This window comes from Notamacropus eugenii, chromosome 1 (genome assembly GCF_028372415.1).
Source record: "Notamacropus eugenii isolate mMacEug1 chromosome 1, mMacEug1.pri_v2, whole genome shotgun sequence".
Taxonomy (NCBI): Eukaryota; Metazoa; Chordata; class Mammalia; order Diprotodontia; family Macropodidae; genus Notamacropus; species Notamacropus eugenii.
The window spans coordinates 97,661,036-97,675,964 of record NC_092872.1 but is presented as its reverse complement, the minus strand read 5'-3'; the positions used below and the strand labels follow the sequence as shown (position 1 = coordinate 97,675,964).

The following is a 14,929-nucleotide window of genomic DNA, read 5'->3' as shown; positions in this document are numbered from 1 at the left end:
TCAAATGATATATACTTTCTCATTGAAATAGTTTACTATAAGGATAGGGATAGAACTTTTGATTTCATTAATAAAAGGAACTCCCTAATAACTCCTAATCATTATACTATTTCTCAAAACTTAAATCATTCTTGCATTTCTAATTAGGTATAAATTTCAGTTAATTATAATGAATGATTTAGAAAATATGTTTGAGTTTTGTGTTTTTCAGGAGAGATTGTAATTTTGCACGGCTATTTATCGAGGATGTCTTCTTTTGCTTCATTATCTTTGATAGTTTTGAGTAGAACCATATTTATTTCATCAAGATAAAAAGGTAACATATTTTCTCTATGTTCAAAAATAGTTTATAAAACATGATTATTTTTTCTTCAAATGCTTGACAAAATTGAGCTGTGGATCCACCAACTCTGGGTGCTTCAATGACCAGTTTAATTTTTCCTCCTGAGATTCATTTATTTAGCTGGCATATTTCCTATTCTGTCCATTTAAATGCTTATAATTTTTAAATGTTCTTCTGTTTATTTAAAATTTCTCGGTTTGGGGGAACTAGGCCTACCTAATGGTCTCTTAAATTTTCCTTATTTTCTTTCATACTTACTGGGATTCTTTTATGCCTCATTTTAGCAATTTTTTTCCTCATTTTGATGATATTTGCTAGTTATACTTACCTTCTTACTGAGATTTTTAAAAAAATTCAGCTCTTCTTCATCAGTTCAGTTTTAAAATTATCTATCTTGTTGATCTTATTTTTTTATTTCTCCTGTGTTTGCTTTTGGCATATGATAATTAAAATTTTAATTTCTCTAAATAAAAATAATCCATTATTTTTTTCACTTTCTCATATTAGGATATATTCAGAACTATAAATCTGCCTATAAGCATAACTCTATGTGTCATATTCTAATTCTTGTGTATGTTTCTAATGTGTTGTATTCATGTTGTTATTATCTTTAAAGTAACACATTTTCTATTACTTGTTCTTTGACGCAGGTATTTTTTTCAATAAGTCAAGGAAGGCTATGTGACAAGGTGTGAAGAGATCAACATGAATCCGCCATAACTACTGGGAAAACAAGTTTAAGCACACGCACTCCCAACAATTCATTAGAACTTTGATTGTCATTTACAAAAGGCAACATACACATGTAGCCCAAAGTTTGCTAATTTTTTTGTGTCCTGGACCTCTTTGGAAGTATACTGAAACCCATGGACCTCTCCTCAGAATGATGTTTATAAATGTATAAGATAAAATATACCTGATTATAAAGGGAAAAAATATACTGAAATACAGTTCTAAAAATATTAAAAATCAAGTCAATGGACCTCAGGATAGAACTTTTGATGCAGATTAAACTTTATTACACCTAGAAGTTATGTATATGTATACATACATGTGTATATATGTATGTCCTTTGCACATAAATACAGATGTGTGTAAACATACATATGCATACATTTATACGCACATGCATGTGTATACTTAAAGACTTTTGTTGTTATTTTGAATAAGTAGTTGTTATTTAAAATGGGATTAGTGAAAAGATGAGTCCCTTTAAGGCATATTAATAAGGTGATTGAAGTTGGGTCACCTTTAATTTTGAAATGTTTTTTTACCTTCATGAAGTGCTCGACGTGCTAATGCCTCAAATTCTTCAAAACTGTGAAGCAAATAGCAGTGTTCTTCCTTTGGGGTGGAAGCCATGTCATTCAGCTCTCGGATGTTCCCCTGCCATATACCAAAAGTAAAGATCTCCACTCCAAAATCACGTAGAGAAGCTGCAACTGGTCGAGGGTCTCCTCCGTTGGAATAACCATCGGTAATGAGGAATATAACCTTGGTAGAGTTTTCTCGGGAATGGCGAAGTATTTGCTGCAACAAATCAGGCATATTAATATTAGTTTGAATTGTATGGGAATTACTTTTACTAAGTCATTCCCTATAGTTAATCAGTTGATCTTTGTGGATATGGCAATCATTACAAAATTCCATTTACTAAAGAAGGAAGCTAATGCACTACCTGAATTTTGCCTAGCATTCAAGGAAGTCTACAGTCTGGCTCCAACTGATTTCTCCAGCCTTAATTCATACTATTCTTTTTCATGTACTCTATGATCATCCCAACATAGGTTACCTGTCATTTCCCAAATGTGACTCACCTTTCCTACTTCCCTGTAACTGCTCATTTTGACATCTACTATGCCTGGAATGCTCTCCTTCATCTCTGAATGGTGAAGTTCAAGTCTATCCTTCAAGACCCTACTTCAATGTTAACTTTCCTAAGAAGTTTTCCTTGATACCTCAACTCTGTGTCTTATCTATACTTTGTAATCCTCCCAAGCAGTCAGTCATACTATGTTTTGTAGTACAGTCATTTGTGGATTGACCTTATTTCTCCTACTATTTCATAATCTTTTTGACAGCAGGGACCATATCTAATTCATCTTGGCATCCTCATCACCTAGCATGTGGCCTTGAATATAGTAGCTACTTAATGAATGTGCATCAAATTGAATTGAATGTCTTATAGTGACAGTTATGGGACCTGTGTCCATGATGAACTTTACATTTAGTCTTATACCTAGTCAACAGAGCCAATAGGATGTAAGTTCCTTCCAGAGACTTACGAGGGCAGAACTGTTTTCATTTTTGTATTTATATCCACAGAACCTGGCACACTGACTGCCCCATAATAAATGCTTAGTAAAAACTTACTGAATTGAATCATACCTAATTTCACAAGCTTATGGATCTCATTTATAGTAATAATGATAATAGATATTCTCTTTCATGTTGTTTAAGAGTATCAGTATCTTTTATTACTTCTTGAACTTTTAAAATATAAATCCAGTTGAATAGTCCTGATACATCTATTTTAAATGAAATTTTTATGCAGAAAAACAGCATGGCCAAATGTGAAAACACAGATATATTTTTAAAACTATTTTATGTCTTCAAGATAGTTAATGATAACTGATGTAATTGCAATTTTTTGTTATAAAACTGGGTTATTATGCTACTTAATCAGAAAGTAACAACTCGATCCAAAGTTTTCAATGGCACCTGGCTGCATAGGCAGATAACGATTTGCTTGTGGTCATAGAATAAATTTCTCAATGTTTGGGTTACTTTTTCTTAGGGGAAGTTGGTTACTTTTAAAAGTATCTCTCCATTTAAAAAGAAAGCAAAACCACTTAGATAAGGCATGATCTTTATTGCCAGTGAAATTCTGAAATAAATTAATTTGCAAAGGCAACAGAAATCCTCAAATACCCTAACCTTCCAGCTCTTCAATCTACTCAGTTCCTATGATCTAGTCTTCTGATCCATCTCAACTACACACAAGGATGGTCACATTTTTGATATTAACCATTACTCACATGGATATGTATAATTAAAAACTCAAAATTGTTTTTATCTGATCATAAACTTCTTTGCCTATGACTTGGTCCACCCACATGTCTTTGTTATCCTCACTAAGAACTCTAACCCTATCACAACTCATATCAGATTATCAAACTGCTCAGGCTATCCTCTCCTCCCTTACCTCTTACTGAACCACTTAAATTCTATACTGTCTTCTATCCTCTCCTCTTGCTCTTTCTCCTATAAGTTACTCACATCCTGGATTACTCCCACCATCTGCCTCCTCCACTCTTACTCATGTGATGCTTAATGGAAGTTCAGGAAATCACATAAACATTCTGACTCAATCCAGTGTAAATTTATATTATCTAATCTCAAGTGGACCCTCACTGCAACAAGGCGATCCTTTCACTCCATCTCAAATGATTCTCTATGCCACTCACCACCACAGTAGCATTTCCAAATCTTCTCAGGATCACTTCCACATGGCACATTCATTCCACACTTTCAGCTGAGGACTTTACCTCTTACACTACTGTGAAAATCAAGGCCATTAACCAAGAGTTTCCTCTACTCTTTTCCATATCTAAAAACTCTTCCTTCCCATCTCACAACCCTTGACATAATTCCTCATTATTTCCTCTTCTCCAGTTTCTCAGGAAGAAATGATTCTCCTTCTTGTCTCCACATGTACCCTCAATTCCAAGTGTATTGTCTCATTTATTATCCTTAACCCCTTCATCTACAAGCTCTCTTTTCTACTGATTCCTTCCTGCTTCCTTCAAAAATACTAATGCACTTAAAAACAGAATGAAAAGCAACCAGCAAACAAAGTAAAAACCTCACTGGATCCTATCACCCTCATTCACTTTCATTTTATATCTTTCTTCTCTATCTCAGTCAAATTTTTTGAAAAAAACCCATCTCCACTCAGTGTTTCTACTTCCTTTCCTTTTCCTCTCTTCTAAGCCCTCTATAATCTGATTTCTGACCTAATTATCACTAGAAACTGCTCTGTCCAAAGTTACTAAAAATCTCTTAATTGGCAAATCTAATGGCTTTTTCTAAATTCTCCTCTGTCCTAAACTCTCAGCAGATTCTGAATGATTACTTGTAGTGTATGTAAAAGGGATAATTAATCAGGTAATCAATCAGATTGGAATAAATGGTCCTTTTCAATCTGAAATTCTGTCATTCAGTGAATAAAGGGCTTATGTAGGTCAAGTAAAAATGGTCCAAAAGCTGGTACTTCATCCATGTTATATACCGCCCTGCCCCCCCCCGCCATAGGAATTCTTTTTCTACCTGAATTGAACTATTCAATGTCCTGGGAATAAAGCATTTGAATATCCTTCTCCATGCTTTTGGTTTCCCAGTATCTCCTGCCTAGAATATACTACCCACTCTTTCTGATTATCTAAATCTTGGTCTTCCTTCAGGATCTAGGTCTGGGGTTAATTTTTCCCGGAATCATTTGGCTCCACAGTAGTGTGTCTCTAAATCCTCATGACATTCATTAATTGTATCATTCATTTGGCACTTAACATTCTATCTTGTGTGGCTATTTAACCTATTATCTGTCTTGTTATTCTAGCTGGTCCCAGCTAGACTATAATTCTTTGAGAGCATGTACCATGTGTTTATTGCTTTCACCTCTTTAAAATATATTTATGGTGGTAAGTGTTCAACAAATTCTTCTTATTGCTGCTAAAGATGATAGATAGTATTGTTGGTGGCTATAGTAATATTGAAACACTCAATCACTATTTTTCTTTCTTTGTTTCAACCCATGGTTACTTTGAACTTGCCATTCATTGTAGATCAAGAAGGGATTAATTGAGCAACATTGTTATGACAATAAAAACTGCGCTGAAGGATGTTACAAGTATATGGAATCATAGAAGATTAGGTCTAGAAGGCACCTTATATATCATCCAATCTAATCTCTTCATTTTGTAGAAAATGAAACAGATACCTAGAAAAGGGATGTCTTTTGCCCAAAGTCATATAGTTAGTTACAAAGCCAGAATTAAAACCTAGCTATTTTCTTATTTTGGGTTTAAGGCTCTGAGACATTGGTTGGCACAAGGAAAGGGCCAAATAAAATTGGGAGAAAGAGTTAGAATAAATTTCCTTTTTCTCTCTATGAGAGGGTAAGTGCCAATGAATTGACTCCTGTGCTACAGAGAACTGGAAATCTACATATTTTGGATCTAACAAAGAGAAAGAAATACGGTGATGCAATGAAGATATATATTAATGAAAGTCCATAAAATATATCTACTGTTATGACAAATGAATGAAGGTGGTAGGATTTTTTTTCCTAAAAAAATAAAATTCCTAAGAATTTTAGATTTTTATGAACTTAGCTTTTTAATTGAAATTCAAGGAAAGTGTTTGCATGTACAATTTTAAGACTTCACTCTATTTGCCCAGACTTTAAGTAAATACTGCCTATGAATTTGTAAAATTTCAGAAAGCGTTAAACACAATGTTTATTCATTTTGATAATTATCTATAGAAGACCATTCTAGTTATATTTTTAAATAGATACTTTGTTGCTAAGCTTATGAGGTAAGAATACAGGTACTGTTATGCCTATTCTACCAACGAGGAAACCAAGCCTCAGAGAAGATAAACATCTTGCCCATGACCATAATTTGAACTCATCTTTTCTTTCCAACTTCAGTCATCTTCCATTATACCATAGCATCTCTCAGTTCCATAAATGAAAGAAATCCCACCTTGTTCACTAGTGATTATTTTCCCCTGCATCCTATGCAATTTTCACATTAATAAAAGAAAATATTCTTTGGTTTGATGCATGAAAAAAAGGAAATGACTTGTTTCTAACACTTAATAAAAAATTCAGTCTCCAAATCAATATATAAATGCTGATGCAAACATATTCTGAGTAGTCTATGTTAAATTATCTTAAAGTGAGGAAACATTTCTTCAATCTGGCTGTGATCTCAGTGGCTTATTCCCATGGCCAAAGGCCCTATTCTAATACCTTCCAATTCAACTCTGGTTGTTTCTTAAAAAAAAAAAAATGTCTTTTTATAGGAAAAGGATCAAATACAAATGTTGGCGTAGGTGATTTGTACAGGAAGGTTGATGGTTCTCTTTTTTTCGGGAGAGATAATAGCCAAAGCAGTAAACATTTCAAAAATTAAGCATTTTAGAGTAGCCAGGAATGATCATATTGAAGTACTGTCAGCTTATAATTAACAAAATGAATGCCTTATGAAGAAAAAAACAACTCCAGTATCCAGAAAGAGAATGTGAGATAAAGAAAAACATAAATATATGTGTGCACATATGTATATCCACAAAGATCCATGCGCTTGTGTCCAGCATAGATGTATACATTCAATTTTTCCTAGGCTTCTAAGACTCTCAAATTTCATTAGCTCATAATCGATGTGAAGTTTATTGAGCTTGGTCAAGCATGTGACAAACATATGATCCAATGCCGAGATGGCACTCAACGTATATAGTGCCAGCATGGCCTTCAAGAGCTCAGGATAAAGGCTTAAAGAAGGACTTTAGTGGTGGATATATGTACACACAGATAGGCACACAAACGCAAAGAGAACAATTACAGTACTTCCAAATGCAAAGTGTCACAATACAATATCGTAAATTTTACAAGAGAAAATGACAAACAGGGGGATAGGGGGAAAGTTAGCCAAAAAGCAAGAGACAATGAATCAGTGCAACTCCAGTCTGCTATAAATACTAGACAATGCCTATTGTTTCCAGTGTTTTCTACAGAATAACTAAATGATAAAATGGCGAGTATTGAATTTCTCCTTATTATTGAACAATCTGAAATAGTAATAGAATAGAATAATAGGAATTGAACAATACTTCCTTGTTATTGAAACAATCTGAAATAGTAATCGCATGTGTTAATTATATATTATGTAACATTTAAATATGTATTATTATAAAATAAAATATAAATCATATCTATATAAATTATATTCTATATAAGGATAGGCATGGGACTTTGGGATTTTATTGGTACAGGGAACTCTCAGATGGGGAAACTCCTTTTATCAATGCACTTCTGCCCTATCTATGCAACTTACAATATTAGAGAATTGCCTGGACCTTGAGAGGTTAATGAACTTACTCAGGATCTCACAGCCTGTATCTGGCAAAAGAGGGACTTGAACCTACTTCTTCCTGACTTTAAGGCCAACTATCTGCTCCACTAATTGCTTCTCATATTATACATAATTTAAATTGGACTATAAAACTAATAACAAGAAAAAGTCCCTTTCTTATTTTCATTTCAGTTGTGTCCAACTCTTTCTGACCCCATCTGAGGTTTTCTTGACAAAGATGCTGAAGTGGTTTGCCATTTTCTTCTCCAGTACCTCTTACAGATGAGGAAACTGAGGCAAATAGATTAAGCAACTTGCCCAGGGTCACACAGCTGGTGTCTAGGTCTAGATTTGAACTCATGAAGAAAAGTCTTTCTGATTGCAAGCCCTGTGCTCCTCACTATATTACCTAGCTGCCCTGGGGCAATATACATAAAATTAAATGAAATTAATACTTAAATTTGGTCATGCCTTCAGATTCTGTTCATCATTCTGCATTATCTTTTCATGCGATGTTAATCTCTAGCATGAATCTGAGTATCTACGTATCCAGTGATGATGTTAAAAGCCTTCCTGTTTGCCCATACTTGTCGATTATCAGCTGTTACCAACTTGTAGAGATGTGCACAGAGAGTGAGCTTTGCATACCAGCACACCAGGTCCATACTCTTTTAATGTCCATATTACTCAGTTACTTTCTAGTTGTTTGGATTGGGAAAGTATAACTTTCCCCTCCCTACCCCACAGCAATAACAGTAACAGCCACTGTGTGTGAGGATTGTCTGATAGACTTATCCCTTCTCAGCAATGCAAGGACCTAAAACATTTCCAAAGAACTCATGAGACAAAATGTCATCCACATCCAGAGAAAGAACTATGGAGTCAGAATGCCGGATGCAGCAGACTATTTTCTATTTTGTTATATTTTGTTTTGCTTTTTTTTTCTGATGGTTTCTCCCATTTGTTTTAATTCTTTTGTGCAACGTGACTGACGTGAAAATGTAAGAATATATGTCTAGGACCCATATAAGACTGCATGCTGTCTTGGAAAGGGAGAGGGGAGAGACAGGGGGAAAATTCAAAACTTATGGAAGTGATTGCTAAAAACTGAAAACAAGTAAATTAATTTTAAAAAGGAAAGAAGATCCTAGAAGTAACAGGCTCACAAAGCTGGAGGTTCCCATAGTGAGATCTAAAATTTAGAAAAACCACTATGACAATCGAATTAAGGATGGATTATATTGAGGAAAGATGTGAGGCAGGGAAATCAATGAGCCGGCTATTATGATAGGATAGATAGAGGTAACTAGAGTTGTGAGTGTGTAAGTGGATAGGAGAGTGACACAGAGGATATTGTGAAGATATAAGTAACAAAGTATGGCACAGAACTGCTTAAGTGAGAGTGAGGAACTGCAAGAATTTCAGTGCAGGCATATGGTAGAAAAACACACAGAGGATGTGAGCCTTGGATGACTGGAAGTATGGGGCTGCCTTCAACAAAATTAGGGAAATTTGGAAGATGGAAGGGTTTGAGTAAAAGATGATGAGTGATCATCTGTATGGGTAGAGAGGGAAAAGCAAAACTTCTTATCAGAAGTTCCTTTTACCAATGGTCTCTAAAGTTATCATTAGAGTTCCCTATAGTACACCAAAGGATATATATACAACCAATTGAAGGTATGTTAGATCAGAGTCAACCTTCTTCATTATAACCAGTCATAAAGTTTTTCTTCAGCACTCCCCTATTCTGTTTCCTTCCTCCATTTGAAAGCTCCCATCCTTTCCAACACTGATTGAGGCTTTGGACCCTCAAGGCAGTTGTAATCTAACTGCTTCAGGGGATCCACAACAGCAACATGGGTGCCATTAGGAAAATGTGTACCCCTCCAACACACTTCTTACCTAGATTAGCAGTAAGAAGCAGGCTTACTAATTCATACATAAAGTCCTCTGTAGCTGAATATTAACTTAGTTTTAAAATGTAATGTTATCTATGTTTTATTGAGTTTTATTTTTTGTCAAATATTTCTCAATTGCATTTTAATCTGATTCTGACAGCACTCTAGAGTTTTGCAAGTGTCTGTGGCCTACAGGCTGTGTGTTTGTTATGTTTGCCCTAGATCACCGCTTAAATGCATTAGATACAACCCTTGAAAAGTGGGTTCTGGCTCCAGGGCAGTGAATGACAAGGAAAAACTTCTCTTAACTTTTCATTTTGGCGGAACAGAATGATTCCCACAGGAAAATGAAACATCGCTGTGAAATATACTTCTCCCTGAAACCTACAACCCTTTCAAACTGTCCAACTCTGTCAAGGGTACCGCCATCTTTCTAGCCTCCTAGGTCAACAACTTTAATATCATTGTGGACTCCTCATTGCTACTTATCCTATCTATCCAATCAGTAGTTTTCCCATTTCTACCAGCATTCCAACATTACACTAAGCTCTCACACAATTGCTAGTTTTGGAACCAACTTTGAAATCAGGCAAAGAAATATCCTTCAGCCAAGCAGGGAGATGTAAGAAGAAAAAATAGAAATGTATTTAACAACTTGGCTTTTAAGTTCTGCAGCTGTAACCTCAGACAAAGCATCCCTCTCAGATGGGGCAAAAGGAGACAAGAACAATGAGAATACACCAGAAAAGCCAGAAGGAAAGAAAGAAAACAGTCAAATCTATTTTTAGATTGCCTGCATCCATGATCTGTGTAGCTAGAAGGATAGTTGTGAAGGTCCTAAAAATTTTCTCCTAAACATCTGTCATTAAAAAATACATGTTTGAGATTAAATCATCTTAAAAATTATTTAACAAACATAATGGAATTTGAAAAGTATAATGAATATTTTCTTTAATAGTATAAATACCCTCATGGTACAATGAATAGTTAGCATGGTACTGTGGAAGGAGTCACTTTTTCTACAGTCAGAGAAATCAGTTTCAAATACCAAGACAACAAGGTGGTACAGTGAATTGAATGTAGAGCCTGGAATCAGGAAGGCCTGAGTTCAAATCAGACCCCAGACACTTACTAGCTGTGTGATCCTGAGCAAGTCACTTAACCCTATTTGCCTCAGTTTCTTCATCTGTAAAATGAGTTGGAGAAGGAAATGGCAAACCACTTTAATATCTTTGTCAAGAAAACCCCAAATAGGATCATGAAGAATCATACACGACTGAATAACAACAAACAACTACGTATACCCCTTATTTCTTGTATGCCCTTGAACACTTAACTTTGTTTGCCCTCAGTGTTTTCATCTCTAAAATAAGAGGATTGGATTAGATGGTCTCTGAGGTCCCTTCCAATTCTAGATATATGATGTAATGAACTTGATTTAATATAAAATACATATGTATACACACATATATACATATATATCATATATTCATGTGTGTATATATGCTCATTGCATGTATGTATGTCTATATATGTGTGTGTACATATATAGTTATATAAGTATATATTTCTCTTACATATGAATTACTCTCCTTGGAAAAACTAGCCTAGTCCAATAGTATAGTTGCCATATGTAAATCTTTACTCCTTTCATGCCTCCACAACTTGGGATTTTAAAAACAATGATCATAGTATGGTATCATGCATTGGTATCAAAGATGGAGTTAGAAGATCTGGGTTCAAATACTGACTCTGCCATTTATTGCCTGTGTGATCTTGGAATAGTCACTTAACTTCTCTGTACCTCAGTTTTTCATCAGTAAAATGTCATAGTTGAACTAGTTTATCTCCAAGGTCCCTTGTAGCCCTAAATCTTTGACCCTGTAATTTTTCTCCTCCAGCCTTTTTTTCTCTCTTGGCTCCTCAGCTGCCTGATGCCAACTTCCCTTTTGTATCTCCCCAATCCATGCAAACCTTGTCCTAGGGCTGGCAATGATGAAGAAAGAACAAATCTGTGAAGCTTTTTATCTTCTTTCCTCCGACCATTTGCATCTCTCCCCTCCTGGTCCTAAGCAATGACCCCAGCTTGGGCTTTAAGGTTCCTAATAATCTCCAGCCCTTGCAGTTGGGGAAAAGGGATGTGGCTACTTCCCCCTGTGCTCTGAATCTCTTGCCATAGCTTCTGTGATGAAAGTATCACTGTTGGATTTTCCTGCAAAAATGAATTTCTTCTCATGAAACTGATTTCCTCACTTTGTGGGGAATACATAAAACTGTGTGTGTGTGTGTGTGTGTCTGTTTGTGTGTGTGTCTGTGTGTGTGTCTGTGTGTATGTGTGTGTGTGTGTGGTCAGTTACCAACATTTTCTCACCAAGTCTGAGAGTGGGATGATAAAGCATCTTTTTAGACTTCCTGCTTCTTGTTAATAAAAACCTCCACCAACCTCAAAAAATTCCAAAGAGCAGAATACTTGTTTTAGACATAGAAGAGTAAGACATAAGTATTTAGGAACTCTACACTGTTCTATAGTAGACCAAGGAAGGAGAAACCCTGGTTAGAAGAAAAAGGTGATGGTAGGACCAGACCAGCATCAACTCATGTGCACGTCTCTTGAAGGTTTACACAATTCTACCTTCACAGTGGCTGTCAGTGTGACTATTATGATTATTCCCATTTTACAGATGAAAAAGAATAGGCTCCCAAAGATGAAGTGACTTGCCCATGGTCATACTGCTTAAAAATGTCTCAGGATCTAAGAGGATCTTTCCAGACAAATGGGGACCATGTGCTAGAACTCTCAGAAGAATAGAAAAGTGTTATCAATTAAGGACCAAAAAGTTTGCCCAAGGGTTTGTGCCATTAAGAAACTGCAGCCCTACATCTCTGACTCTTGACCTTTTGGAGCTCTTTCTTGCTTTTCACCTCCTGAAGTCTCTTCCTTAGGCCACAAAGCTACTGCTTGTCTCCCACTACATGGTCAATGCAGGAGGGAGAAGGGGGGAGGAGAAGGGAAGTGAAAGGAGAGGCAGAAAGGGAAAATGAAAGGGGAAAGAGAAAGGAATAGAAGGGGAAGAGGGAAGGAAGGAAAGAAGAGAGAAGGAGAGAGGTTAGGGGGCATTCACTTAATTCTTCAAATATGGCAGGAGTAATGTATTCCTGGAATTCCTGACTCAGGTTCTGCTACATATAGGATGTAACAAAATTTAGCTAGGGTCTAAGTAGCATTAGGAAAATTATAATAATATAACTGCGTTATATCAATACCCTATTATGGCAATAATGGCATGAAGAGAAAAATAAATAACAAAACACTGCAAAGCTTTCACAATTGAAAGAGCAAGAAGAAAAAAAATATAATCTAACTTTGTCTAGTTTCAGGGAGTTTATTATATTCAGTTCTTCTTACATATGATCACGGTTACTATCATATATTAGAGTCATCTCAAAGATCACAATATTATAGATTTAGAGCTGGACAGGACCTTAGAGTTAATCTCATCCAACTCCCCCATTTTATTAGTGAGAAAACTGAAATGTAGGGAGGATGTGACTTATCCACGGACACCCAATTGCTGAAGAGTAGAGCTGGGATTTTAACACAGGTATTGTGACCCTAAATTCAATGTTTTCCCACTACACTGGTTGTAGTGAGCCTACAGGGAATGAGCTTACATTCCCATCCTTTTTATTCTACTACAAAATCAGTCATTTTACCCATCTCTCTAAAAATCTTTTGAATATTAAATATAAAAGAATGATAGAAGAGTGACTTGTCCTAGAACCATGTTTATCATTGTCACTGAAGAACAAGAGGAGGATGAGAAGGAAGAACAGGAGGGAAAGGAAGAAAAAGAAAAGAAGCACATGGTAAACAGGGTCCAAACCCTCTAGACATACTTTTGGAACAAGCTGGCATCACTTCACCAAGCAATAATCAAGGTTGAAAACAGGCACATACCATTGGATTTATACAATGTAACTGAAAATGATTTACTTCCATATGGGCCCTATTAAATGGCTAAGATCCAGAAATGGAATCAAAAGGCCCTCCATGGGTGACATCTGCATGAACTTAGCTAATAATATGTCAGTATACAAAAGCCTGAGTCACAAGGATTTCTTTTTGGAAACAAAAGAATCTATGGTGGTATTTCAAGATCTGGTCATTGCCACCAGAAATTAGAGAGGCATCAACCTGAAGGAGGTGGAATTTAGTGATCAATGTGGATTATTCAAGGAAATAGTAGACACTCAGCAATAGTGTCTATCTACACCATCTATTGTAAACTATAGTTTATGTTAGTTTGTAAAAACTGAGTATCTACCAAATACCTAGCAAGATATAACCTTGCATTCAAAGTTTTCCTCCCTTTCATGGACTGATAAGACAACAAATCCCCATATTACAAATACAAAGCTCAGCCAATAAACTGTTCTCAAAGTAGATGATTATTTTGAGTTAGTCAAAAAACTGACCAAATTGATGACTAGAATCCCCCAAACACTGGTTCATAAAATCTTATGATCAACATTTTTAATACATGTCACCATAGCAAATACTAACAATCTCCAATCTACATGAAATGAAAATCTTTCAAAATGTAGAGATATAGCAGAGGAGATCAAAATCATGTGGGAAGGGGAAGATGCACATTCCTTCTTGTCTTTTCTGCTACTGAAGTTGTACCAAGGATTCTTTCAATGAAACTAGAGGAAGAGCTTACATCCTAATGTTTTTTTCAACTATGAAACTAAATTGTTATGCCCATTTGTGTAATAATCTGTAGGCCATTGTACACAAAAGAATGCTAGCAAGATATGTCCCAGGACCATTTCTGCATGAATGCCATTCAAAAAGATGAGAAGAATGAGATCATAACAACTCATATGTATATAGTGGAAAAGAGATAGCATATAAAATCTCATTTGCTCCTCATTACAAACATATTAGAAAAGTACTATAGAGGGGCAGGCAGGCGGTGCATTGGATAAAAACATTGGCCCTGGAGTCAGGAGGTCCCAGCTTCAAATCTGGCCTTGGTCACTTAATAGCTGTGTGTCCCTGGACAAGTCACTGAACTCCAATTTAAGTATCAAAAATGGGATTTTCATTCCTGCATCCACATCCTGCATTTTTTTCTCCTATATTTCAAAAACATAATAGGTGTCTCTGAAACATAGCATAATTAATTCACTTTCTAACTTTGGGCAAACTCTTTAATCTCTACAGGACTCAGATTTTTTCTTTGAGGGTGCATTTGAATTTTGTATAAAAATTAATTCAGACTTCAAGAAAAAAACATTCACTTTGAGCCAATTCATACAGTCATAGCACATAAGTTTGCAAGCTTTAAAACTGGAAGGGACCTTCTCTCTTCAGAGTTGAGGAACTGACAACAAAAGAAGCTGTGACTTGCCCAATGTCATCGTTGAAATGTAGATAGTTTCTCATAGGAACTATAGGTATGCTGTAATTAATGAAAGATTTATGTTCCAAAAATATGCTTGTAAGCCAGGTATCTGCAGCCTTTTTCCAGAGAAAGAATACT

General features: G+C 35.6%; 1 protein-coding gene across 3 annotated transcripts in view; it reads right to left on the bottom strand.

Annotated features, from left to right (window-relative positions):
- Positions 1-14,929, bottom strand: part of SVEP1 (sushi, von Willebrand factor type A, EGF and pentraxin domain containing 1) — a 321,762-nt gene that overhangs the window by 259,316 nt on the left and 47,517 nt on the right. For all 3 annotated transcript variants that reach the window (XM_072610622.1, XM_072610615.1, XM_072610607.1), the window contains exon 2: positions 1,618-1,873. In XM_072610622.1, the coding sequence (XP_072466723.1) occupies positions 1,618-1,873 (256 nt within the window). The remainder of the gene's footprint in view (positions 1-1,617; positions 1,874-14,929) is intronic.